Source organism: Artemia sp. Qi Xiang Cuo, chromosome 2 (assembly GCF_049724085.1).
Source record: "Artemia sp. Qi Xiang Cuo chromosome 2, ASM4972408v1, whole genome shotgun sequence".
NCBI classification, from domain to species: domain Eukaryota; kingdom Metazoa; phylum Arthropoda; class Branchiopoda; order Anostraca; family Artemiidae; genus Artemia; species Artemia sp. Qi Xiang Cuo.
This window is the reverse complement of record NC_142795.1, coordinates 66,871,294-66,897,785: the sequence shown is the minus strand read 5'-3', so window position 1 is coordinate 66,897,785 and position 26,492 is coordinate 66,871,294. Positions and strand designations below refer to the sequence as shown.

Genomic DNA, 26,492 nt, shown 5'->3' with positions numbered 1-26,492 from the left:
ACGGAAGCTTTTGATCAAAATGATTGACCGTCGAGGGCCTCCTCAAAACGTTTATACTGTGGGCATTATTTAGCTGGGGGAGGTCTCCGTTCTTCTTTATCCAAAGATATCAGACTTATTTATTTTGAAAACTCGGGTGAATACAGACTCGGCCCATTCTGGGAAATCTTGGCCTAGCGAACGATCCCTAAGAGCCTCAAGCTGATACGACCTAACGCAAACGTGCTCATCTTTTATATTAAAACTTATCTGTGAACAATGGATAATGAACATATTTTATAGCTATTGTCCCTGGGGCTGCGGGGATCATGTCAACCCCGTAGTCATACTTATTGGAACTTTTGACAATGTTGAACAGAAAGGCAGTCTCAAAATTTTGACTTGATACCGTGGGGGGGAATATGGAAGTGCCTAGGGGATAAGTGGCACATTAGATGGGGTAGTTGTCCTCCAATCCCTTTAGGCGTTCATAAAGGGCGCTAGGATATTCAATTTGCAATCAAGTGAACTCCTTTTTGAGTTTTGCGACCACGCTTTCAATACAAAGTAGTCGGAAAAAAGTTTTAGGATTCTACCAGCAATCGATATGACTCTACTCTTATTGTCTCAGAGAACAACTTAGTTTATAATCTTATTAATTTGCAATATAAGTTATGTTGCAATGTCAGAAGTCAAAGACAAAGGCAGCTTTAGGGTTTTACCAGGAAATGATAGACTTTGTTCCTTCTAATGTAAGAGAGAACAACTTAATTTACAAAATTATTTTTGTCATTATTTATGTAATCGCCTCAGAAGGCGATTAAGATACCAAAAGTATTAATGAGCCATCGAATCCTTAATCATTTTTAGGAAGACAAAATGACTAAGTTGATTCTGTAATTAACATAGCATGTTCTCAAACTTAAGCGAAACACGTAAGCGAAGAATGAAAACCCAGAATATTTTACTATCAGGGGATTTGTAAGTTACTACAAACCTAGCAACATATTCTCTTGTTTTTTATAGTGTGTTGAATGGATATAAACGATTTTGTCTTTGAACGTCTCATGCAGAAAAAAATATACAAAAATGTATCGCACCGTGGGAATTTTCATAAAATATCAATATATTGTCGATGTTGGAGAAAATAACAACTTTTGCAAATTTCAGCCCGTTCTTCAACTACAAGATACAGTAATGGATAAGCACTTATTGCATAAATTCGATTTATTGTTTAAGTCAAATAAAAATGGTTAAGTGTAATAGCCCTTGATTATTATTTATGTAACCACAAAGTATCTTTAGCGTGATTTATTGTTAAAACAACTATATTTACTGATAACCTTACATATGCTCCCGCTTTATTGCGTCCAGATAAGGATCTGAAACTGTTTGCCTATACACGGTTTACTATAGATAAAATAATAATAAAAGGAGTCCCAATGCCGTATCTCCGGGGGGTTACACGTTTCACCCCCCCCCCCCACAAAAAATTATCTAAACGAAAAAATAAAATAAAAATGCATATAAACAAATTTTTGATGCCTTTTTAAGTTTGCTTACCCTCCCCCCCCCCAAAAAAAAAAATATATATAATAATGAAATAATAGAAAAATCCTGGATATGCCCTTGGTGAGCCCTTAGCCTCCATATGAGCTTTTCGATCAAGGGAAGAGTTTTCAAATACAGCCTTCTGATCATATACGTTAGCTTTGTTTACACAAAATAATTATATATTCTGCACTTTCACGTAATTCTGGTTATCGCGAAGATAACATTTGGCAATCCAAGGGACCACGTCATACCTCGATATTTGTAATCGCTCCTACAGACATGCATGCATTTTATTGGGGGGGGGGGGCTAGCACTTGAATTTTTAAAATTATAAAAAGTGCAAAGAAATTCGAAAAGGTTTGGGTTTTGGAGGGCTGGGCCCAAAGGCCACCTGCGAGGGTGCCTCCCTCGTATATGACTTCACAACGCCAACTATTGCGCAAAACACCGTGTTCCTCCACCTAGAAACTCACGGTACCAGAAATGAGCAGTAAAAGTAGGTTAAAACGCAAATTTTGATTACTCTCAAGACGTGTTACTGTTTGCGAGACACTTATTGCTACTGAGTCCAAATTACCCCTAGATTACGATGAAGTACAAGCTGGGGACCACTGTTCTATATAAATTTACATTTAAGAAAAAAAAATGCAAAGGGTAATGTTTACATTCCTAAGCTGCATAGATAGTGGAGCGCTGCCAATAGAAAATTCGACATGTCTATCGTTTCTTCCAGGGTTTTTTGCCAAGTCATAAAGAACATAATTGCATTTTATTCCAATAAGCAAGGTTGTAAAATCAAATGCCAAAGCCACAAAAACGCATATTCTAAGAGGGTTTTTATCCATGCAGACTTATTAGAAATGTCCATATTGACAAAAGCATTATACTTTTACTATGGGAGGAGGTCATTCCAGGAAAGGACACCCAGCCGTTGAGAAAATTTACAGTTTTTCCTTATTTTATTCTTTCTCATAATTGCCCGATTTTTATGGGTTTTTTTTTCGATTTTCTTACACCGAAAAAAAAAAATCTTGGGTGTCCGCTTCACAAGTACAGACATACAATCTTTCCAGGGCCAAGAGCTACAAAATCGTGAAACTTAATTTCGTTATCATGGGCGATTGCGACACATACCCAAGTCAGAATATATGTTTGACGATTTATGAGGTGTTTCTAAGTAAATAGCAAGATGGCAGGGTCTTCATTTAGGATGGTACAAGGGGGACCGGGATTTGGTCATTTAATAGACTCCACAAATATTCAGGAGGCCCAGGGAAGATGTTGCATTAATAAGAATTGGCTTTTAATGGATTATGAGGCGTTATATACATATATATATATATATATATATATATATATATATATATATATATATTTTTTTAATGTTAGTGCCACTGAGAGGAGAGGTGGGATAAAAAAAAAAAAAAAAAAAAAAAAAAAAAAAAAAAAAAAACTTAATAATACCTGCCTTCGAATATTTTCATTCAGAACTTAAAAAAAAAAAAAAAAAAAAAAAAAAAAAAAAAAAACGCATTATGAGGCTAAAAAATACAGGTATCAGACACGTATGCTTTGGTCCCTTACTTCAGCTCCCACCATAATATTGTAGTTTAGTTCACGATTATCTTTTAATTTCGTTTGTTTTCTTAAACAATTCGTCTAGTAAATGAACCTTTTCAAATGTATACGCATTCTTGATGCAAGACTGTATCCAGGATTTTGTCGGGGGGCGGGGGGTAGCGGTTGGGGTTTGGTTTACAAAAAACTTTACAAAATGCACTACAAAATTGGGGGGGGGGGTCGAATACGGTAACCCCCCTGGAAACGGCCTTGCTCATGGACATTCAAGGTAAGCACTGAAGAATTAGACAACTTTTCAATATTGAGCTATTTATTCTTAAGAAATTGTTTTGTTTCTATTACACCAACTGGCAAGGCACGCAAGCAGGTATTCTATTTCATTCTGATCACAGTATAAAGATATAGCAGTAAGTTTACCGCAGATAATTTCTGGCTCTTCATTCTCGGTGCGAACAAACAGCTCCTCCCACTTATTGTTGCATTAGCGCGTACAAACAGCTCCCTTCATTTGATCTGCCATCAGCAGTCCAATTACCCTGGGACACGTATTTTCGCTGAAATTTTCACAAAATGCCTTTGAAACAAGCTCTAGACTTCGAAACCTACTTGTAATTTCCAAAAACATCAAAGAATGGCAATTCACTACTAATTAACCATTTTCATATATGCATTGGAATATATTAGTTTAAAATTAGTTTCTTTAAAATTTAGTGTTCCAACGTTGAAGCCAAGTTTCGCGTTCAAGAGAAATCAGACTTGTCTACCTGTGAAAAGATCTAATGTCGCTTATGCTAATACGTTCTCTGGAGCACTCGCACCTCGCTCCGGGTTTTTATAATGGGTGAGATAGGGAAAGATTATACTGCCTATAATTTAAATATTTGAAAAAAAACTACGTTTTCTAAAGAGTTAAAGAGGCTGAGTCACAAGTTCGAACCTTAAAACGTACAGGGATTAGGAGGTACAGTTGGGGGGCTGCCGCCCCCCAAACCCCCGTTTCCGTATAAGAAAGGAGCTGTGCCCTCCTCAACGCCTCGCTCTTTACGCTAAAGTTTTTATTGTTTAAAAAAGAGTTGCGAGAAAGTCAAACTTTAGCGTAAAGAGCGAGGCGTTGAGGAGGGCACAGCCCCTTTCATATACGGAAGCGGGAGTTTGGGGGCGGCAGCCCCCTAACTGTACCTCCTAATCCATGTACGTTTTAAGGTTCGAACTTGTGACTCAGCCTCTTTAACTCTTTAGAAAACGTAGTTTTTTTTCAAATAATTTCTGCACGTTTTTGTACAGTTTATTACTTATTATTGCTTGACGAACTGTTAGCTGATCGTGTCAGGAGTTAAAGTTAGGGGACTGCCGCCCACCCCCCCCCCCCCCCCGATTTTGAATATTCTTGTGTTAAGGCTTTTAATTCCTGAAAACTCAAATCAAATGCACAGTAAGATTTTCTTTTTTCAACTTTTCTTCGAGCATGCGGGTATACAGCATGTTATCAAACCTGTAACCTGAAGGCCGACTGTGATATTCTTCTGGAGACGCCTGTTGAGCCGAAGGATTTAATAGATTGGATTTAAAAAATAAACTGAGTTTCTTTTAAACTTTAAATTCAATATATAAAAAAAATTCTCTGCCGGGGAATCGAACCCGGGTCTTCCGCCTGATACTCAGGAATAGCGACCACTGTACCACAGAAACACTTGTTACATTATTTTTAGTCTGTGCCATCTATTTTTGACGCAAGCAAATCCCCACAAAACTTGATATTTGGTTTTTGGAAAACAGGGAAGGAGTGATCGGATTGAGCTGAAATTTTGAGGATGAGCTCCCAGGCTCCAGAAAAGCCTATCTTCTAAATTTCAGCCCCATCGGACAACGTTAAAGGGGGGCTGTGGTGGGAAAAATTAACATGGGGTCTTATAGGAAAACAAGGTTTTTCGTAAATGTAAATTCGGGGGATAATTTTTTCGGTCTGAAAATATCAAAAGGCCCTAACAGGTCGAATTCCGGTACGAATGAGTCCTCATTCACCCGGATCCGTTGCCAACTGTGGCCTGTAGGCGTGGCTAACAAAAAAAAAAAAATTTTTGATGAACATTAAGTGGCTATTTTTGGTTTTTGGAAAACAAGGAAGGAGTGATCGGATTGAGCTGAAATTTTGAGTATAAGCTCCCAGGCCCTAGGAAAGCTTATCCTCTAAATTTCAGACCGATCGAACAACGTTAAATGGGGGCTGTGGTGGGAGGGTCGAAACTTTCGGCCCACTTCCCCCCCATGAAGATAAAGTCGGAGGGGGGTGAAAGTTTGCATGTTTCTTAGTTTGAGCTTAGGCTACAAAATGCGATCACCGCCGTCTCTCTGCAACCGCCAGGACCGGAAATCGCTTAACATTGTGGTGGGTCGCCTCTTTAAAGAGGCACAAGTGTGCCTCCTTGATACTGTGATTCTTATTTAAGAAGCAAGTCGCCTAAGATAAAAGATTTAGCCATGAATTATCAAAATAAGGTACACTGATTTTGATAATTCCTTTTGGGTACGTTTGGTAAAATGGGTAAATGCCAAGTAAGTTCTCTGGAATTATTTCGATGTGGCCGAAACAGGTGAAAAGAAAGCCTACGGCTCAGAGTACGAAGTCCAGAAAAGATACAGGCCTAAGGCACACCAGTATCCTAACAAATCCTTTTCAAGCTGGTATAGAAAATCCGGTACAGAAAAATTCATGAAATTTTGCGAGCCAATTCCGGTGGACAAAAGCGATCAGACATATGAATGCGATATTCAGGTTATATTAGTCAAGCAAAATTCAACACTACTTTTGAAATAGCTTAGAAGAGTTTATTCAACTTTGTTAAAGTCAACTATGAAAAATCTGAATCAACTGTGTTTTTTACAACAATATGATGCTTCACACTCAATTCTCTCTGTAGGGTGTCTTATTTAAAAGTCTTTATAATATTTATTTTCCGATTTATTCAACATATACACAGACATTAATTTTTGTTCAACAAAAGTTTATCTTTTTAAGCTCACTGTGTTCCTTCTTCCTCCTCAAAATTGTAATAAAAAACAAAAATGTTACCTCAAAAAGAAGAAAAATTACGAAGCTTACAGCAGTATCATTGACCATTCTATTATATCACCACCTTAAAATCCGGTTTTCCTTGGTACATATCCAAATCGAGAAGTCCCTTTCAATTTCCATTAGTCTCCCCATCATAGAAAGAATACAGTAGCAAAACGCGTTTCTAATTTAAGGAGATAACGACTCTAAAAGGATGAAATACCGGCAAAAAAAGGAACGTAGGCATTGGGTGGAAGACAAAGGAATATTAAAACAAAGGATAGAATTGCAGGCGAAGACTCCATTTCCTGTAGAGTACACAAATATCGAATTGAACGTGGCTGTAGGGTATAATAAATAATATGTATTTTCTACGGGGATTTCCTGTTAGCAACGGAATAGATATACAAAGAGCAATGCTGGTAAACATGGGCTGATAAACCGAAAAATGATACGAAGCTTATTGGCTAAGCAAGCTGTGGCCAGAGAAACTGTACAAGGGGTAATATACGACATGATCACCCCCTTTTCGTAATATGAAAATAGCTGTTGCGATTCAACAACTAAATAAATAATTAACGTTCCGCTGATATTACATACATGAAAATACCGATAGTATTTTCGCGCATGGTAAAAACAGATTATGTGTGGCCTTTCGAAGGTTGCATAAAGCTTGTGCTAGTGTAAACAAAGCTCGTAAAGCTTGTAAATAGTAACTTTAGTGTGTAGTGAGCGACTAAGACTGTAAAAACATAATTTGTCAATTAGGTGCCACAAATGCGCCTTCAAACATTTGGTTATGTTAAAATACCAGGGAAAGGACTTTCAGTTCCAGTTGAATGTATTAAAGGAATAAAATAAGGTAGAAACCTGACTTTAATGCTTTTTAACTTACTCATTAATGGTAAAGCGAAATATTTTAGAGAAAACTGAGCAGCTACGGTCATCTTTGGGAATATTTATTTGCCATTGCAACTTTTGCTAAGGACATTAGGTTCTCAAACTCTCCTCAGAATATCCAAAATCCAATTAAATATAATACAAGACTGTTTAACTGCCAAGAAATAATTATGTATGTAAAAAAAAAGAGATTTTAGTTCTCAAAAAGCGTATACACTTAAAAAAATATCTCGGTGCAAACTTTACTTCAAGGGTAAGGAGTTGAAGTAAACAATACATTGTAAATATTTAGGAATTAGCACCAAGGCCATATTCAGGGGAAGGGTTAGGGGGTTTGACCCCCCCCCCTGAAATGTTTGTCTGAATCGTAAAAACATAATAATAATAATGCATAAAAACCCATTTTTGATGCGTTTTTAAAGTTGTTTTTTTAAAAAGGTATTAACTAAAAATACAAAAAAAAAATATTTTTCGAAATCTAGGGCCTCCAGCCCCTACCCCTGCGTACGTACTAAGTTATCTCAAACCAAGCTTGTCTGTTACATGTGAACCTAAATTTGTTATGGAATAGTCAAAAATTGCAAAAAAAATGGATTTTGAGAGACAGGAAAGTCAAATATTGCAGGAACGGATCGAAAATTAAAACAAACCAAGTTATTATTCCAAATCTAAGGAGAATTATGGCCTAGAATTTCATTTCAGTTCCAACAAATGCTTAAACTTTAAAGTTAAATATATACGGGAGTAGTAAAGCCCCAATTACTTGAAAGGATACACGCACTTTCACAAGCCTGAGGCATGGATATGTGTGTGTATTTTCAAGTAATTGGGTTACCAGGGCCATTTGCCCATTACAATGAACCCTACATGGGTTGGCAGACAGGTTTTCTATTGTGATACTTATTTTTTGGAGGTCAAACTCATGGATACATGTTTTTTTTTTTTTAAACTGGTATTTTTTCAATGAAGCCCATAGCACTTTGCAGAAACCCGTGAATGTAAGACTGAAAGTCCATTCGTACTATATCTGAATCCAATTACTATTCAAGTTATTGTGACCGCCATTTTTTGATCTGGTTAAGTGGGTATAATCTGGTTTGGTTCGTTATTGCGAGAGGCTTACTCAATTTACATCTTAGTGTTAACTGGGTGATCTAATTGCGTAGGTACTAAAGGAACATTTGAAGGTGGAGAAAAAAAGGGGTAATTAGTGATTGGATAATTTTAACAAGAAATGACTGAAAAGTGTTTTGGAGGAGATGGAATGAATGTGTAGTGTATAATACACAAGTGATGATTTGCACAGTGTTGTCAATTTTAAATAGTTTAGAAATAAAAAAATTAACAAGAAATGGCTGAAAAGTGTTTTGAGGGAGTTGAGTTGCACGAGGGTTGACTTGCACGAGGGTTCAGTTACATGCGGATTCAGTTACACGGGGATTAGTTAAATGGGGTCGAGTAGCACGGAGGTTCAGTTGTACAGGGTTTCGGTTATACAGGGGTTCAGTTGCACGGGGTTTCAGTTATACAGGGGTTCAGTTACATGGGGGGTTCAGTTATTTTTTCTGATTTTGTGTGTTTTCGCAAGAAAATAACTGGTCTTTTAGCAAACTTAGCCATAGCTACCTGAAATTCTGCATAAATATCTTCATTTTTAATCTAATTGCGTAGGTACTAAAGGAAGATTGAACATTTTTTCTGATTTTGTGTGACCACCCGGCGCCCCAAAGACTCCTGAGCCTCCATTATAATACTTTTTAAGGTTTTATTATATCTTTTCAGAATAAATTATTATTTTAGGGAATTATTTCGGTGAAACAGTAGACATTTTGAATGATGATTTTAGAATAGGATTTGAGGGTGAAACTCTGTGGACGTTATAATACACAAGCTCCATTTCCAGAGGGTTGTGGGGTCCCTTGCCGCAACTCCACCGGGTTCCGATACCTCTACACCAACCTCGATGGTCGATCCCTGGGCCTCAAAGGGACTCTAGGCGCCCCCAGGGCCCCCGGCCCCCCCAAAAACGCCTGAGCCACACTCATAATACTTTTTAATGCTTTATTATATCTTTTCAGAACAAATGATTATTTTAGGGAATTATTTCGGTGAAACAGTTAGAGACATTTTGAAAGATGATTTTAGAGGAGGACTTGAGGGTGAAACTCTGTGGTCGTTATAATACACAAGTTCCATTTTAACAGTGTTGTGAGTTCCCATACAACAACCCCAAAGGGCTCCGCTCCCCCCACCCCAACCCCGAAGGAAGCCCCCGGACATCAAAGGTTCTCTGGACCCCCAAAGGATCCCCGGCACCCCGATGCCTCCTGAGTCCCCCATTATAATACTTTTTAAGGCTTTATTATATCTTTTCAGAAAAAATTATTATTTTAGGGAATTATTTCGGTGAAACAGTTAGAGACATTTTTAGAGATGATTTTAGAAGAGGAATTGAGGGTGAAACTCTGTGTTCGTTATAATACACAAGTTCCATTTGAACAGTGTTGTGAGGTCCCCTTACCGCAACCCCAAAGGGCTCCGATACCCCACCGCCACTCCGAAGGAACCCCCCCGGTCCTCAAAGGGTCTCGGGACTCCCACCGTGCCCCCGTTGCCCCCAAGGCACCTGAGTCTCCAATTATAATAATTCTTAAGGCTTTATTATATCTTTTGGTTTAGGGAATTATTTCTGTGAAACATTTAGAGACATTTTAAGAGATGATTTAAAAGATGATTTTTGATGAGGACTTGAGGGTGTTGAGGGAATTGAGGGTGAAACTCTGTGGTCGTTATAGAATAAATATCTTCATTTTTAATCTAATTGCGTAGGTACTAAAGGAACATTGAAAATTTTTTCTGATTTTGTGTGAGCACCCGGCGCCCCAAAGACTCCTGAGCCTCCATTATAATACTTTTTAAGGCTTTATTATATCTTTTCAGAACAAATTATTATTTTAGGGAATTATTTCGGTGAAACAGTTAGACATTTTGAATGATGATTTTAGAAGAGGATTTGAGGGTGAAACTCTGTGGTCGTTAAAATACACAAGTTCCATTTGAAAAGTGCTGTGAGGTCCCTTACCACAGCCCCAAAGGGCTCCGATCCCCCCACACCAACCCCGAAAGAAGCCCCCGTTCCTCAAAGGTTCTCTGGGCTCCCAAAGGGGCCCCCGGCGCCCCAATCTTTTCGTTTGGGGAATTATTTCGGTGAAACAGTTAGAGAGATTTTAAGAGATGATTTAAAAGATGATTTTAGAAGAGGACTTGAGGGTGAAACTCTGTGGTCGTTATAGAATAAATATCTTCATTTTTAATCTAATTGCGTAGGTACTAAAGGAACATTGAACATTTTTTCTGATTTTGTGTGACCACCCGGCGCCCCAAAGACTCCTGAGCCTCCATTATAATACTTTTTAAGGCTTTATTATATCTTTTCAGAACAAATTATTATTTTAGGGAATTATTTCGGTGAAACAGTTAGAGACATTTTGAATGATGATTTTAGAAGAGGATTTGAGGGTGAAACTCTGTGGTCGTTATAATACACAAGTTCCATTTGAACAGTGCTGTGAGGTCCCTTACCACAGCCCCAAACGGCTCCGATCCCCCCACACCAACCCCGAAAGCCGCCCCCGGGCCGCCAAGGTTCTCTGGGCTCCCAACGGGGCCCCCGGCGCCCCAAAGACTCCTGAGCCTCCATTATAATACTTTTGAAGGCTTTATTATATCTTTTCAGAACAAATGATTATTTTAGGGAATTATTTCGGTGAAACAGTTAGAGACACTTTGTTTGATGTATGCGTCTCTTTGGACCCGTGTGCATCTCTTTGAGCTGTATGTGTCTCTTGGGCTGTTTGAGTCATTTTGGTCTGTGTGTGTTTCTTTTGGCTGTTTGTGTCTCTTAGAGACCATGTGTGTCTCTTTGGGCAATGTGTGTCTCTTTGGGGATGTTTGAATGTTTTTGGTATGTTTGTGTCTGTATGGACATTTTTTGTCTCTTTGGGCGGTGTGTGTGTCTCTTTGGGCTTTGTGTGTCTCTTCGGACTATGTGTATGTCTCTTTAACCTGTGTGTGTCTCTTTGGGGTGTGTGTGTGTCTCTTTAGGTTGTGTGTCTCTTTGGGCAGTTTGAATCTTTATGGTCTGTATGTGTCTCTTTTGACTGTTTGTGTCGTTTTGGGCTTTGTGTCTCTCTGTTGGATGTGTGCATCTCTTTGGGTCATTTACGTCTCTTTGAGCTGTATGTGTCTCTTTGGGCTGTGGGTGTCTCTTTGTGATGTGTGTCTCATTAGGCTGTATATGTCTCGTTGGACTGTGTGTCTTTTTTGGGGTCTCTAGTCTTTTTGGTCTGTAAGTGTCTCTTTGGGTTGTTTGAGTCTTTTAGGTCGGTGTTTGTCTCTTTGGGTTGTGTTTCTCTTTGGGCTGTCTGTGTCTCTTTGAGTTGTTTGTGCCTCTTGAGACTGTGTGTGCCCCTTTGGGCTGTTTGAGTCTTTTTGGTCTGTTTGTATGTCTCGTTGAGCTGTTTGAGTCTTTTTGGTCTGTGTTTGTCTCTTTGGGCTGTTTGTGTCTCTTTGGGATGTGTGTGTGTGTTTCTCCTTGGGCTTTGTGCGTCTCTTCGGGGTGTGTGTGTCTCTTTAGCCTGTGTGTGTGTCTCTTTGGGCTGTGTGTATTTTTGACTTTTCTGAGCTAGATTTCTTAGCATTTCATAGGTGTGTGCTTTCAGAAAATTATGATTCGGGAGGTGTAGTTTGCTTTTCGGACTTTTCAGAGCTAAGATTCTTAGTCCCTCATTGGTGTTTGTTGTCTGAAACTTCTAGTTTGGGATGAGTAGTTGGATATTTCAGGCTTTTCTGAGCTAAGGTTTCTTAGTATTTCGTATGTGAAGCTTCCACGTCAGTTTCAAGTTCACCAAGACATAAAAAATTTAAAGTTCAGTTCTAATTTTTCCATAGAAGATAGGAAAGGTTATACTATTATTGTGATTATTTTCTATGAAGATAGAAAGTTTCACTTTAATTCTAAATTTTCTTAAATTCAGTTCCGACTTTTCTCAAAGAGATAAAAAAATTTAAAGTTCAATTTAAAATTTTCTCAACGAAGTCAGGGAAAGTTCAAGTTCTCTTCTGAATTTTCTCAATGAAAAAGAAATTAGTCATTGACCATTTCTATTTTTCCAAATAATATAAAAATTTTCCACTTTACTTCAGATCTGTCTCGAAGAGATAAAAAATCTAAAACACTATTCCAAATTTTTCACAGAAGATAAGAAAGTTCAAGTTCTCTTTGGAATTTTACCAAAGAACAAAATTCAATTCTAGTTTCACCAGAGAAAAGATAAATATTCCACTTCAGTTCTTTATTTCACAAGGACATAAATAAATTGAGAGTTCAATTCGAAATTTTTAAGTGGAAAATAGAAAAAGTAATAACATACTTGTGAATATTTTCACGGAAGATAAAAAGTTATAGTTCAATTTAAAATTTTCTCAACGAAGTGAAGAAAAGTCCAAGTTCCCTACTGAATTTTACCAAAGAACACAATTCAATTCTAATTTATCCAGAGAAAATAAAAATCTTCCACTTAAGTTCTTTATTTCACAAAGACAAAGAAATTTAAAGTTGATTCTAAACTTTTCATTGGAAGATATAAAAAGTAATACCGTAGATTTGAATATTTTCCCGGAAGATAAAAAGTTCTAGTTCAATTTAAAATTTTCTCAACGAAGTGAAGAAGAATTCAAGTTCTCTTCTGAATTTTACCAAAGAACATAATTAAATTGTAATTTCTCCAGAGAAAACAATAAGATTCCACTTCAGTTCCTTATTACACAAAGACAAAGAAATTTAAAGTTCAATTCTAAATTTTTCGGTGGGAGATAGAAAAAGTAATACCATAATTGTGAATATTTTCACGGAAGATAAAAAGTCCTAGTTCAATTTTAAATTTTCTCAACGAAGTGAAGAAAAATTCAAGTTCTCTACTGAATTTTACCAAAGAACACAAGTCAATTCAAATTTCTCCAGAGAAAACAAAAATCTTCCACTTAATTTCTATATTTTACAAAGACATAAAGAAATTTATAGTTCAATTCTAAATTTTGTCGATGGAAGATAGAAAAAGTAATACCATACTTGTGAATATTTTCCCGGAAGATAAAAAGTCCTAGTTCAATTCAAAATTTTCTCAACGAAATGAAGAAGAATTCAAGTTCTCTTCTGAATTTTACCAAAGAACACACTTCAATTCTAATTTCACCAGAGAAAATAAAAATCTTCCACTTAAGTTCTTTATTTCACAAAGACATATAGAAATTTAAAGTTCAATTCTAAATTTTTCCGTGGAAGATAGAAAAAGTATTACCATACTTGTGAATATTTTCTCGAAGAGATGAAAAATTTAAAATACTGTTCCAATCTTTTCACAGAAGATAAAAAAGTTCAAGTTCTCTTCGGAATTTTACCAAAGAACAAAATTCAATTCTAATTTCTTCATAGAAAACAAAAATCTTCCACTTCAGTTATTTATTTCAAAAAGAAATAATGAAATTTAAAGTTCAATTATAAATTTTTCGGTGGAAGATAGAAAAAGTAAGAACATACTTGTGATTATTTTCCCGGAAGATAAAAATTTCTAGTTCAATTTAAAATTTTCTCAACGAAGTCAAGAAAAATTCAAGTTCTCTTCTGAATTTTACCAAAGAACACAATTCAATTCTAATTTCACCAGAGAAAATATTTATTTCATTGAAATGCAAGAGTTTGAATATTTCAGTAGTGTTCTGTCGTGGTTTACCTTGTCACAGAATGGTTTACCATGTCACAGTTACATTCTCTTGATTTTTCAAAGTTCATTTTGAATTTCTTTCATTGAAATGCAAGAGTTGGAATATTTCAGTAGTGTTTTCTTGCGATTTACCTTGTCACAGTTACATTCTCTTAATTTTTCAAAGTTTATTTTGAATTTCTATAATTGAAATGCAAGAGTTGGAATATTTCGGTAGCGAATTTATGGCAAATCCAGGGAAGAATTATTTTTTTTTTGAAACGCTTGTTTATTTTGAATTTCTATCATAATAGTTTAATGGAGTTCTTTACTTTTCTTTGAAAAACTTATTTTGTGGAAAAAGTATTTTTTTATTTTATTTTTATAATTAATAAACTGAATAACAAAATCAAAATTAAATTGAATTTACTAATTTTCATTTAAACTAATGCATTTTCTATAAAAAAAATTGAAATTATTTCGTTTAAACTATTGCAGTTTCTATTAAAATGTCTGAATTACAAAATCAAATTAAATTGCATTTACTACTTTTCGTTTAAACTAATGCGGTGTCTATCGATACACATATAGAGACGAAACACGCACAGGTGTGTGTGTAAGTTTTTATGTGTGTGTGTAAGTTTCTGTGTGTGTGTGTGTGAGTTCTTGCGTGTGTGTGTAAGTTTTTGTGTGTGTGTGTAAGATTTTGTGTGTGTGAAAAAACTAAAATAATGTTTTGATTGCCTTTCCTTGGCACCTTTCCAAACGAGCGGGGATTCCCCACTGGTTCCTACACATTGCAAAAAAGTGAGCAGTACGAAAACTCCACGTTTTCAAGCAGACTGGTTTTTTAGACAACACCCATTTTTTAGGGACCTATCAGAAACAGCGGCACCCACAGATATGACACACACATAGAGACGAGACACGCACAGACACGACACGCAAACAGAGTGATAGTGAGAGAGATAATCAAAAAGTTGGGTTGATCTAGGTTCACTTAGAGTGGCGCGCCACTCTAAGTTTCACCTAAGTTAACGACCACAGAGTTTCACCCTCAAATCCTCTTCTAAAATCATCATTCAAAATGTCTCTAACTGTTTCACCGAAATAATTCCCTAAAATAATAATTTGTTCTGAAAAGATATAATAAAGCCTTAAAAAGTATTATAATGGAGGCTCAGGAGTCTTTGGGGCGCCGGGTGCTCACACAAAATCAGAAAAAATGTTCAATGTTCCTTTAGTACCTACGCAATTAGATTAAAAATGAAGATATTTATTCTATAACGACCACAGAGTTTCACCGTCAAGTCCTATTCTAAAATCATCTTTTAAATTATCTCTTAAAATGTCTCTAACTGTTTCACCGAAATAATTCTCTAAACGAAAAGATTGGGGCGCCGGGGGCCCCTTTGGGAGCCCAGAGAACCTTTGAGGACCGGGGGCTTCCTTCGGGGTTGGTGTGGGGGGATCGGAGACCTTTGGGGCTGTGGTAAGGGACCTCACAACACTGTTCAAATGGAACTTGTGTATTATAATGACCACAGAGTTTCACCCTCAAATCCTCTTCTGAAATCATCTTTCAAAATGTCTCTAACTGTTTCACCGAAATAATTCACTAAAATAATAATTAGTTCTAAAAAGATATAATAAAGCCTTAAAAAGTATTATAATGGAGGCTCTGGAGTCTTTGGGGCGCCGGGTGCTCACACAAAATCAGAAAAAATGTTCAATGTTCCTTTAGTACCTACGCAATTAGATTAAAAATGAAGATATTTATTCTATAACGACCACAGAGTTTCACCCTCAAGTCCTCTTCTAAAATCATCTTTTAAATCATCTCTTAAAATGTCTCTAAATGTTTCACCGAAATAATTCCCTAAACCAAAAGATATAATAAAGCCTTAAAAAGTATTATAATGGGGGACTCCGGAGCCATTGGGGCGCCGGGGGCCCTTTGGGAGGCCAGAGAACCTGTGAGGACCGGGGGGTTCCTTCGGAGTTGCGGTGGGGGATCGGAGCCCTTTGGGGTTGTGGTAAGGGGACCTCACAACACTGTTCAAATGGAACTTGTGTATTATAACGACCACAGAGTTAAACCCTCAAGTCCCCTTCTAAAATCATCTCTTAAAATGTCTCTAACTTTTTCACCGAAATAATTCCCTAAAATAATAATTTGTTCTGAAAAGATATAATAAAGCCTTAAAAAGTATTATAATGGGTGACTCAGGAGGCATCGGGGTGCCGGGGGCCCTTTGGGGGTCCAGAGAACCTTTGATGTCCGGGGGCTTCCTTCGGGGTTGGTGTGGAGGGATCGGAGCCCTTTGGGATTGTGGTAAGGGACCTCACAACACTGTTCAAATGGAACTTGTGTATTATAACGACCACAGAGTTTAACCCTCAAATCCTCTTCTAAAATCATCATTCAAAATTTCTCTAACTGTTTCACCGAAATAATTCCCTAAAATAATAATTTATTCTGAAAAGATATAATAAAACCTTAAAAAGTATGATAATGGAGGCTCAGGAGTCTTTGGGGCGCCGGGTGGTCACACAAAATCAGAAAAAATGTTCAATATTCCTTTAGTACCTACGCAATTAGATTAAAAATGAAGATATTTATGCAGAGTTTCAGGTAGCTATGGCTAAGCTTGCTAAAAGACCAGTTATTTTCTTGCGAAAACACACAAAATCAGAAAAAATAACTGAACCCCCCATGTAACTGAACCCCTGTATAACCGAAAGCCCGTACAACTCAACCCCCCATGTAACTGAACCCCTGTATAACCGAAACCCTGTACAACTGAACCTCCGTGCTACTCGACCCCATTTAACTAATCCCCGTGTAACTGAATACTCATGTAGCTGAACCCTCGTGCAAGTCAACCCTCGTGCAACTCAACTCCCTCAAAACACTTTTCAGCCATTTCTTGTTCATTTTTTTTATTTCTAAACTATTAAAAATTGAAAACACTGTGCAAATCAACACTTGTGTATTATACAGTACACATTCATTCCAACTCCTTAAATACACTTTTCAGTCATTTCTTGTTAAAATTATCCAATCACTCATTACCCCTTTTTTTCTCCACCTTCAAATGTTCCTTTAGTACCAACGCAATTAGATCACCGAGTTAACACTAAGATGTAAATTGAGTAAGCTTCTCGCAATAACGAACCAAACCAGATTATACCCACTTAACCAGATCAAAAAATGGCGGTCACAATAACTTGAATAGTAATTGGATTCAGATATAGTACGAATGGACTTTCAGTCTTACATTCACGGGTTTCTGCAAAGTGCTATGTGCTTCATTGAAAAAATACCAGTTAAAAAAAAAACAAAAACAAACATGTATCCATGAGTTTGACCTCCAAAAAATAAGTATCACAATAGAAAACCTGTCTGCCAACCCATGTAGGGTTCATTGTAATAGGCAAATGGCCCTGGTAACCCAATTACTTGAAAATACACACACATATCCATGCCTCAGGCTTGTGAAAGTGCATGTATCCTTTCAAGTAATTGGGGCTTTACTACTTACGGGTTTGGTTCCAAATCAGGTTGAACTGTCCCCCGGCATGTTAGAAAGGTTTTAATTACTAATTGACTGGACTTAGTCAACACATCATCTACCCTCGTTAGAAAAATGGTTCAAAGCACCAATGATAACATATTTCATGCGAGTGTTCATGTAGTTCTCAATCTGTCGCTCTGGTGTTCTCGTCCAATTATTCGAGAAATTCCATACTTTTTAAAGTTGACAAATTAGCAGTTGAAAGAGAAAGAATGTTGCTGATATTTGTACGTTTGCAATTGACAAGGCCGTATCCAGGGCGGTAGGGTATTTCACCCCCCCCCACCCAATTGATGTCTGACTCGTAAAGCCACAACAAAAATGCATTTAAACAAATTTTGGTGTGTTTTTAATTTTGTTTTGTATCTCACCCCCCCCCCCCCATCGAAAAAATCCTGGATACGGCCCTGACAATTGACGAGTGAGAATTTCTCGCATTTGTATCTATTTACTCTTTAGAATGAAGAAATACTCTCGTGTTATCTTATCTAGCTATTTTAACCAACCTCTCAGACGCTTTTTGGAGTGGTTACAATCCAACACCTAAAACGAAGCATAACACTGCATCATATAAATCATTCTTTTATTACTTTCATTATAAGGATTTCAATGCATAATATTGATATTCCTCCCTGTCCATTCGAAATTCCATAGTAAAACTACTATTAAAAACTTATTGCACAAAACAACTATTCCAAAAAACGACTTAACATTCAAATACTATCTCAAATCCTTAAGATCAAGACAAAGACTCAACTCCTCTAGAGAAAGGAAACTTAGCGCCTCTGTTCGAAATTTTCTGATACGGCATTCAGCAGTGTTAAACCCCTATCATCATTCCTAATCCTAAATCCAAGCAAAGTAACAGCTGACTGTCCTTGTATCCACACATCAAATGATCACAATTCTTTTATAAGCTCCCATTTACAATTCAAAGCCAAATTAAAAACAAGCAAAAACCATCTTTCCACTACAATTCTTGTCGCGATACTATCCAGTTTAATTAAATTTCACACCTTGCATTTGTTTTTGGTAACCAATACTAAATTACTTTTATTACATTCAAGAATAGTTGCACGTTGTTAGAAAGGTCCGATCAGGTGAAGTTTTTAACACATAGGAAAATATAATATTTTCAAACAAAGAAGTGGACAAAACAAACACAAAAGCAACAAACTTTAAATAATAAGACATCTGAATATTTCGACTTCACGTCCAGAAGCCTTTAGCAACCGAAAACAAATAAATCATGCTAAGTTAAACAAAATATATAAATAAAATGAAAAGGAAAAACATCTTAACAACTTTCAATATCACCATTGTAATGCCTATTCGTGCTATTTGCATGGTGATATTGGAAGTTATTAAGATGCGACTTTTATTTACTGTTTCGTTTTCCTTTTCTTCATATATTTTGTTTAATTAAGCGTAATTCACTGCTTTACGTTGATAAATTAAAGTTTTATTTAAAGTTTTACGTTGATAAAATAAAGTTTTAATATTAATAAAATTAATATTATTTAAAGTTTGCTCCTTTTTTTTGTCCACTGCTTCGTTTTAAAATACTGTACCATTTTTTTCTATATTTTCATTTACTTAATTCTGTAAATGGAAAGGCAGTGTGGTCTAAGAAATTACTTACAAATTACGAGGGGTCAACTACTTTTAAAAATCACAGACTAGAGGTGACGCGTACCAATCGTGGCAAAAGTTTGCCAAGTGTGACGATACTGTGCGGCACACGTGGCGCTCTGATGTACATCAGATAACTGAAAGTGGGTAACCCCTCGAGAAATTTGTGGGCGACATTGTCAAAGAGGGTATTGTTATAATACCCTCTTATAATATATTATAATATTGTAAAATACAATTCATTAATTAGGCTGCAATATGACACCTTGGCATCATCATCTTATTTTAAAATTCTTCATTGAATATTTTTTCTCTTTGTGACAAGAGGAGTTGGAATATGAGCCTCCAACAAACAAAATAAATGATGAAAGTTATGCGGGTATGACAAGTGTTTTTATATTATTTGGTACCAAAATATATTAATGAGGAAGATATATTTTAGAATGGTTTAAAAGAATTAAGCTATACAAATTTTGCAAGAAAGTACGAAAAAAAAAGTTTTACAAAATTTGCTGGACCAGCTCTCCCCTTGATAAGCGAATACTTTTCTCCCATTGAAGAGCCAATATTATTTTAAAAACCTTAAGCTCTGTTTGAACTTGAGAAGTAAGTGCGAAATATGGAATAATAACCTTTGAAACATAATCGAAGAGTTGCATTGCAACGGGACTCTATTATCGTAACTTAACACGCTTCTTCCTCTAATACAAATTTAGCTTCGACTTCGGTTGTAGGATCCATTATCCTATTGCGAATTGCCTGCTTGTTTATGATAAGGGTGTACATGGCCTTAAATAATTGCCAAGAGAGTCATGAAAGTAGCAGTTTAATGCTGTTTAAAAAAACAATGTGGTCGACGACCAGAAGTAACTACATGCGCAAGAGGGAGAAGGGGTTCGGTTCTGCACCCCCCCCCCAAAAAAAAAATCCAGATTTTTACGATTTCTTTTTAGTTTGCCTGTTTTTGTTGTTTTTCGGAGTTGTTCTCCCCCTCTCAATGGCATCAATTGGGTGGGAGACATGTCTCCCTAGATTTCCCCTCCAGGTTTTGAAAGTATTTTCTTTTATATAGTTCCAATCAACAAAGGCTTTTTCGTATTTTCATTGGAAAAACAACGAAATCACCCGCTTAGATTTTCAAAAAATACTTTTCATACCCCAACTTTAGTGAAATGACCCCCCCCCCTCCAACTGAAGTGAATTCCTAAATACGTACCTGCATGCACGCCCCCTAAATTGAAGAAATAAGATAGATGACTAACTGGATGGGGTTTTATAAATCTTGATTTCGTCGTTTCTGACATCAAAGGGTTCTGACGAACGAAACTAATCTAGTTTTATCAATCGCCAAAATCTTTTGGTGTCTAAAAAGTATAAAGTCAAGTCCAAGAGCCCACTGATCAGAAAAAACGAGTAAAAACTCTTTGTTTACAAGTTTAATATCTCTATGGCATGTAAGATGGATATTTTTTTTTCAAGAACGCCTTCATTTCAAGGGGCAGGAGTATTCATAAGAGCAGCATAAGAAGGCAGATTCGATGAAAATCGCCTGGGAATTATAGAAGTATTGTAAAAACTACAAGAACTCAGGGGGCTGGGTCCATGAATGAATACAATGAAATGTATTTGTTTCGTTGTGTTTTTAGTTTCTTGACATATTCTTTCTTAAAACTGACCAAAGTTACTTATATTTTGACAGAACAATTTTTTTACCCCCTCCCCCTCCCCCCAAAAAAACTACCCGTATTCCTGACTTCATTAATTGATTGTATTTCACACATGATGCTTAAGACGGCCATAGGCGCCCGTGAATGTAAAATTTTGACTAACTGGCAGATCAAATAATATTAGACCAAGAAAAAAAACTTGACTTTTAGATATGCCCACTGGCATATCTACAAGTCAAATTTTGATGTCCATAAAATAATTGAAACCCTAGTGTCATTTCTCTTACTTCCGTTAAGATAGTCTACCGAAGAGTATTAAAATTGATGATAAATAGTATCTCTTTTACGGTAAGATTATAAAGAAATTGGTACTTATGCATTATGCGATACCCACCGCTATAGACTGTACAAGGAAATACCAATGGAAACCCGTCAAACCGGTATTTGCAAGAAATAAATTGTTCGCAAAGCGTGGTTTCTCACTGAGTTTACAATATTTAAACTGTTGTTTTTGGGGTTTAGGGGGGGGGAAGTACCCGGATTAGGATAGGCTCCGGATTTAATATATGCTATGCCTTACCAGCCCCCCCTCCCCCCTAATGTGCAAATATATAGCCCAAATTTGTTTCTAAACTATTATATATCCATCCTATTTTATTTTATTTCATTAGCATTAACCAAACTTGACTTCTTTCGTGGGTACCGTATAATGCATAAGTACCAAGAAATTAGACAGGACCATTCTGTTTCACATGTCAACTGATAAGCTATTAATTGTGTTTTCACATTTGGAGCGGATTTACTATACATCTAGCTTGAAGATATCTAAAATAATCAGAGCTCAGGCCTCAGAGCACGGTCGCACTAAATCTTACGATACCTCCATGGTTTTCATATAATTTATCCTTCTTCACTATGCTAAGGATTTTTTGCCTTCTAAGGTGAGGGAACTGGAAAGAATAATTGATGATTTTAACTCCATTTTCATTATTCAAAAGTGGAATCTAGCGCCTTATGGCCTCCGCACCATCATATTCTACATAAAGGCGTTGAATTAGTAAAAACCAGAGTGCCCTCTCTGTATTATTTTTTGTTATTCTTTTCCACCACCTGGTATGGAGGGAGTGGTCACATAAACTTAGGAAAGGTCTCATTCGACTCAGTGGCGTCAGTTCATAGAAGCTATGATTTTAGGGGGAGGGGGTGTAAAATGTATTATTCAATATATAGGGGGGAGGGTCAAAATTATTTTTTTCTTTCAATTTTTCGATGAAAATACAAAAAAAAGCATTTTAAATGAAAATATCCAAAAAGAGGTATTTTTATCCCCCCCAGCCCCTTAATTTGACGTCAATGATTTGACTGGAAATTTGAAGTCCTTGTGTACATTGTAAGGGCCTTAAGTGATTAGATGGCAATCAGTCCTCTTCCAATGCCCTTTTAAACTGCAGGCAGGGACGTCCACAGGGGGCCTTTCCCATGAAATCCAAACTTTCCTCCAAATTTCTGAGCACTTCTTATTCAGATTATCAGTAAAATTTACTTAAGTATTATTTATCCCCCAACCCCTCCAAAAAAATTGTGTTTATGTGCCTGACTACAGATACCTCCATGGCCCCCCATGTTATTGAATCAAAATTTTACAGATGGCCATTTTTCAATCGAAAGACCCAAAAATGTGCTTCTGGAAGTGGCACGACCCACACAGCCCCAGAGGCAAGTCCCGTAAATTCTGCAAATCGGCCCAATGTTGACAGTTAGGTTCTAAAGTAGAAAAAAAGGCGAGGGATATTCGATCTGGGTAGTCTAATTGGATGAAACTTTCAAGATTTGCTGGATAAAAGAAACTGTATATTTTTGTTGCGAGGAAGGTGTTCGGGGGCTGAAAATAGGCAAAAAAACTGTCTCCCCCTGATCAGTTAGAAAATTATATTCATAAGCAACCTAATGTGCAAATTGGGGGCAAGGGTCTCTCAAAGATGGGATACGAGAATAAACCTCCAAAAATAGGGCACGAATATAGACCAAAAAACTTATTTTTCGATTGGCTTGAAGCTTTCATCTGTAAGTCTCTGGGACCCCCTTTCCAAATAAAAAAATCACTATTAAAATGGGGATAAGGCAAGGCCACATTCAGGGGAGGGGTTAGAGGGTTTTGAACCCCCCTGCCCTCCCCAGAAATGTTTGCTTGACTCGTAAGAACGTAATAAAAATGCACGAAAACTCAATTTTGATACGTTTTTTGTACCCCCCCCCCGAAAAAATCTGATATGGTCCTGGGACAAGGCCTTTTTTTTTAGCAAGTTGAAATTCGCTAATGCGTCATTGGACCCAAGTGATCCTAATGTACAAAAAATTTTCGCGGGGAAACGAGCTTCCAGAAAATGAGGCCCAAAAAAGTTCAAACCAAAAAAAGGTCAAACATTGGTACTTCCTTGTTAGCTAGTACACACTCGAGAATTTTTTTCGCGAACATGAGGCAATAATCGGTTTTCACGGTGTTTACACCAGACAATTAGATTCGGCTCGGTGGGAAAGTACAGTGTAGCTATATTTTAATTAAATATTTAGTTGGTATTTTGGTTATGTTAGTTTAGGTTACGTATTTAATATAATGCGCTCTGGGCGGTTCCCCTTCCATAATTCTTTGTTGTAGTTCCCGTAATTTTGTTACTAAACTATTAGCCTATATTTCATTATGATTAACATAACTTCAATTCTTGATTGTGTACTAGCTAACAAGGAAGTACCCAAACATTTTCTGATCCTTAGGTTCTTGGGCCTTGGGGGCCAAAAAGCACAAGAAATAATGAAAATAAAATTTACCCCCCCCCAAAAAAAAATTGGGCCTAAAATTTTTCTTTGAAAGGCCAAAAACATATAGCATTTAGTCCTTGGCCTATCAAATAGAATTTATTTTTTATTATTGGCTAGCCCCCAATTTTTTTCTTGTTGCTGCCGACCCCCCCCCCCTAAAATGGAAAATACAGGACGACCGAGAAAGGTCAAAGAGGAAGGGGTTAAAATACCTCAGGCCCGGGCAAAAACAGGAGATGGAGCTTTTTTTACTTTGCGAATTCATACGCTAAAGTTTTAAAGACGTTTATTTTCGCTGGATCATTCAGTAGGAATTAAAGTAAAACAGCATAAAGATTGGAATGACCTTAAGAACTTTAACAAGGAAGACAGTAACGCATAGTTTCCTTGCATTTAATTTTCCACGTGTTAAACCCACTCGTATCCAATAATACAGTCTGGTGAGCATCAGCATTTGATCTTCGCTTGCATCGCGTTATCCACAAAAAGATTTACAATAGACCACGTTCTATGACCCAGAATTGATTTCCCTTTACAATTGTTACACGCTCCTACACAGGAAATACTATTTTGTTTTTCCTGTGAGTGTTTATCAGATTCATCCCAACAATAAATTTCCAGCAATAGCCTAATCAGATGTAGGTCATTCAATTATCACTAATCGACCAACTCATGCAATTCGGTTGAGAATCAGGGAAATAAAAATCAATTTAGGAGCGGAGAGCTAGAAACTTCAACAAAAACATTTTCCAAAGCTTGTTGCATAATTACCTCTGAGGGGCTATATCAGATAAAGCCTCTGACTGGATCTCTGGCAACGACTCAAGTCCCAAACAATCTCGCCGTAAACGGTCTATCTCCATTTTTAATGGGCGGTAATCCTCCATCAGACGACGAACTCGGTCTGCAGCTCTACCGCGGTTCTCATCAGTCTGTTTAATAACAAGTTCAATCTGTAAATAAAAGATAAAAAGTGGAATTCAGAAATGAAAGAAAGTAAAAAGCCATTCTAGTTTCCTCAGTGAAAAGTAAGACGAAATATTACAACAGAAGTGTGGCTCTCCAATTACAGAACAGTGTAGCGACAGTGTTTCAAGCTTAAGCAGAGAGCAAAAACATATTTGATGCTGAAGCCAGACTATTATTATCTCAAATTGACTGTTTATGTTACATTATTGACAAAATAAAAATACAAAAGTCATTCAATTAAATTGAAAGTAATGGCATCCAAATTTTGCGAAAAAAAGGTAGTGTGATAAATATTTAATATCATAGGCAGCGCAATAGCGCTGCCTAAGTAAAGAACGATGTGGGCACAATGTATTATCATTGTGTATTAACAATGTATTATCATATTATATATTATCATGTCGTAGAAACTTCGAAGAGGGCTCATTCGATTGGAAACTGGAGTGGCTAGTGCCCTTTTTAATAGCCAAAAAAAGATTGGAGGGCAACTAGCCCCCCCCCCCAGGCCCATCATTCACCCAAACACATCCAAACAAAATTTTGAGATAGCCATTTTGTTCAGCGTAGATGATTTCCACACATGAAATATGTTTTCGAGGAGGACACACCCCCACAACCCTCAGGGCAAGGGTTTTAAGTTATGCCTTGGGGGCATATAAGGTTTTTTATAGAAGGCGTTGTCGTAGAAACTTCGAGAAAGGCTCATTCGATTGGAAATTCAAAGAGCATGTGCCCTTTTTATTAGTCAAAAGTGATTGGAGGGCAACTAGCCCCCCTTTCCCCCCACGCCCATCATTCCCCCAAACACATCCAATAACAATTTTTAGATAGCCATTTTGTTCAGCGGAGTCGATTTCCGGATAGAAAATATGTTTTTAAGGAAGAAAATTCCCCACAACCCTTAGGGCAAGGGTTTTAAGTTATGCCCTGAGGGCATATAAGAACGATGTTGGCACAAGGTATCATTTAGCATTTTTTTTTTCCTTTAGAGCAGGGCACTTCGTATCGAAGAATTGTCGTATACTTCGAAAAGGGCTCATTCAATTGGAAATTGGAGTGGCTTGTGCCCTTTTTAATTGTCGAAAGTGATTGGAAGGCAACTAACACCCATTCCACGCCCACCATTTCCCGAAACACATCCAATCAACATTTTTTTATAGCCATTATGTTCAGCGCAGTTGATTTCCGGATATAAATTATGTTTTTGAGGAGGACATTCCCCAAGAGCCTTCAGGGCAAGGGTTGTAAGTTATGCCCTGGGGGCATATAAGGTTTTTATAGACGGCGTTGTCGTAAAAACTTCGAAAAAGGCTCTTTTGATTGGAAATTCAAAGAGCTAGTGCCTTTTTTAATAGTCGAAAGTGATTGGAGGGCAACTAACCCCCCTCTCACGCCCACCTTTCCCCCAAACACATCCAATCAAAATTTTGAGATAGCCATTTCATTGAACGTAGTTTTATTCAAGTTCTGTAAATTAGGTCTTCGAGGATGACAACCCCCTCACAGCCCTCAGGACAAGGGTTGTAAGTTGTGCCCTGGGGGCATATAGTTTTTATAGATTGCGTTGTCGTAGAAATTTCAGAAAGGGCTCATTCGATTAGAAATTGAAATGGCTAGTGCCCTTTTTAATAGTCGAAAGTAATGGGAAGGCAACTAACATCCATTCCACGCCCACCATTTCCCCAAACACATCGAATCAAAATTTTGAGATAGCTATTTTGTTCCACACAGTTAAAGTTCAGGAAATTATATCTTTGAGTAGGACACTCCCCTCACAGTCTTCAATGCAAGGGTTATAAGTTATGCCCTGGGGTATATAAGTTTTTATTGAAATTTTTGTCGTAGAAACTTGAAAAAGGGCTGATTCGATTTGAAATTCAAAGGTCTAGTGCCCTTTTTGATAGTCGAAAGTGATTTGAGGGCAACTAGCCCCCCCTCTCTCTCCCCCCTTTTCCCGAAACACATCCAATCAAAATTTTTAGATAGCCATTTTGTTCAATGT

General features: G+C 37.0%; 1 protein-coding gene across 1 annotated transcript in view; it reads right to left on the bottom strand.

Moving 5' to 3' along the window:
• LOC148955526 (zinc finger C4H2 domain-containing protein) overlaps positions 1–26,492 on the bottom strand; it is a 264,715-nt gene that overhangs the window by 132,701 nt on the left and 105,522 nt on the right. The window contains exon 3 of the mRNA XM_089108231.1: positions 24,293–24,474. Coding sequence (XP_088964357.1) covers positions 24,293–24,474 — 182 coding nt within the window. The remainder of the gene's footprint in view (positions 1–24,292; positions 24,475–26,492) is intronic.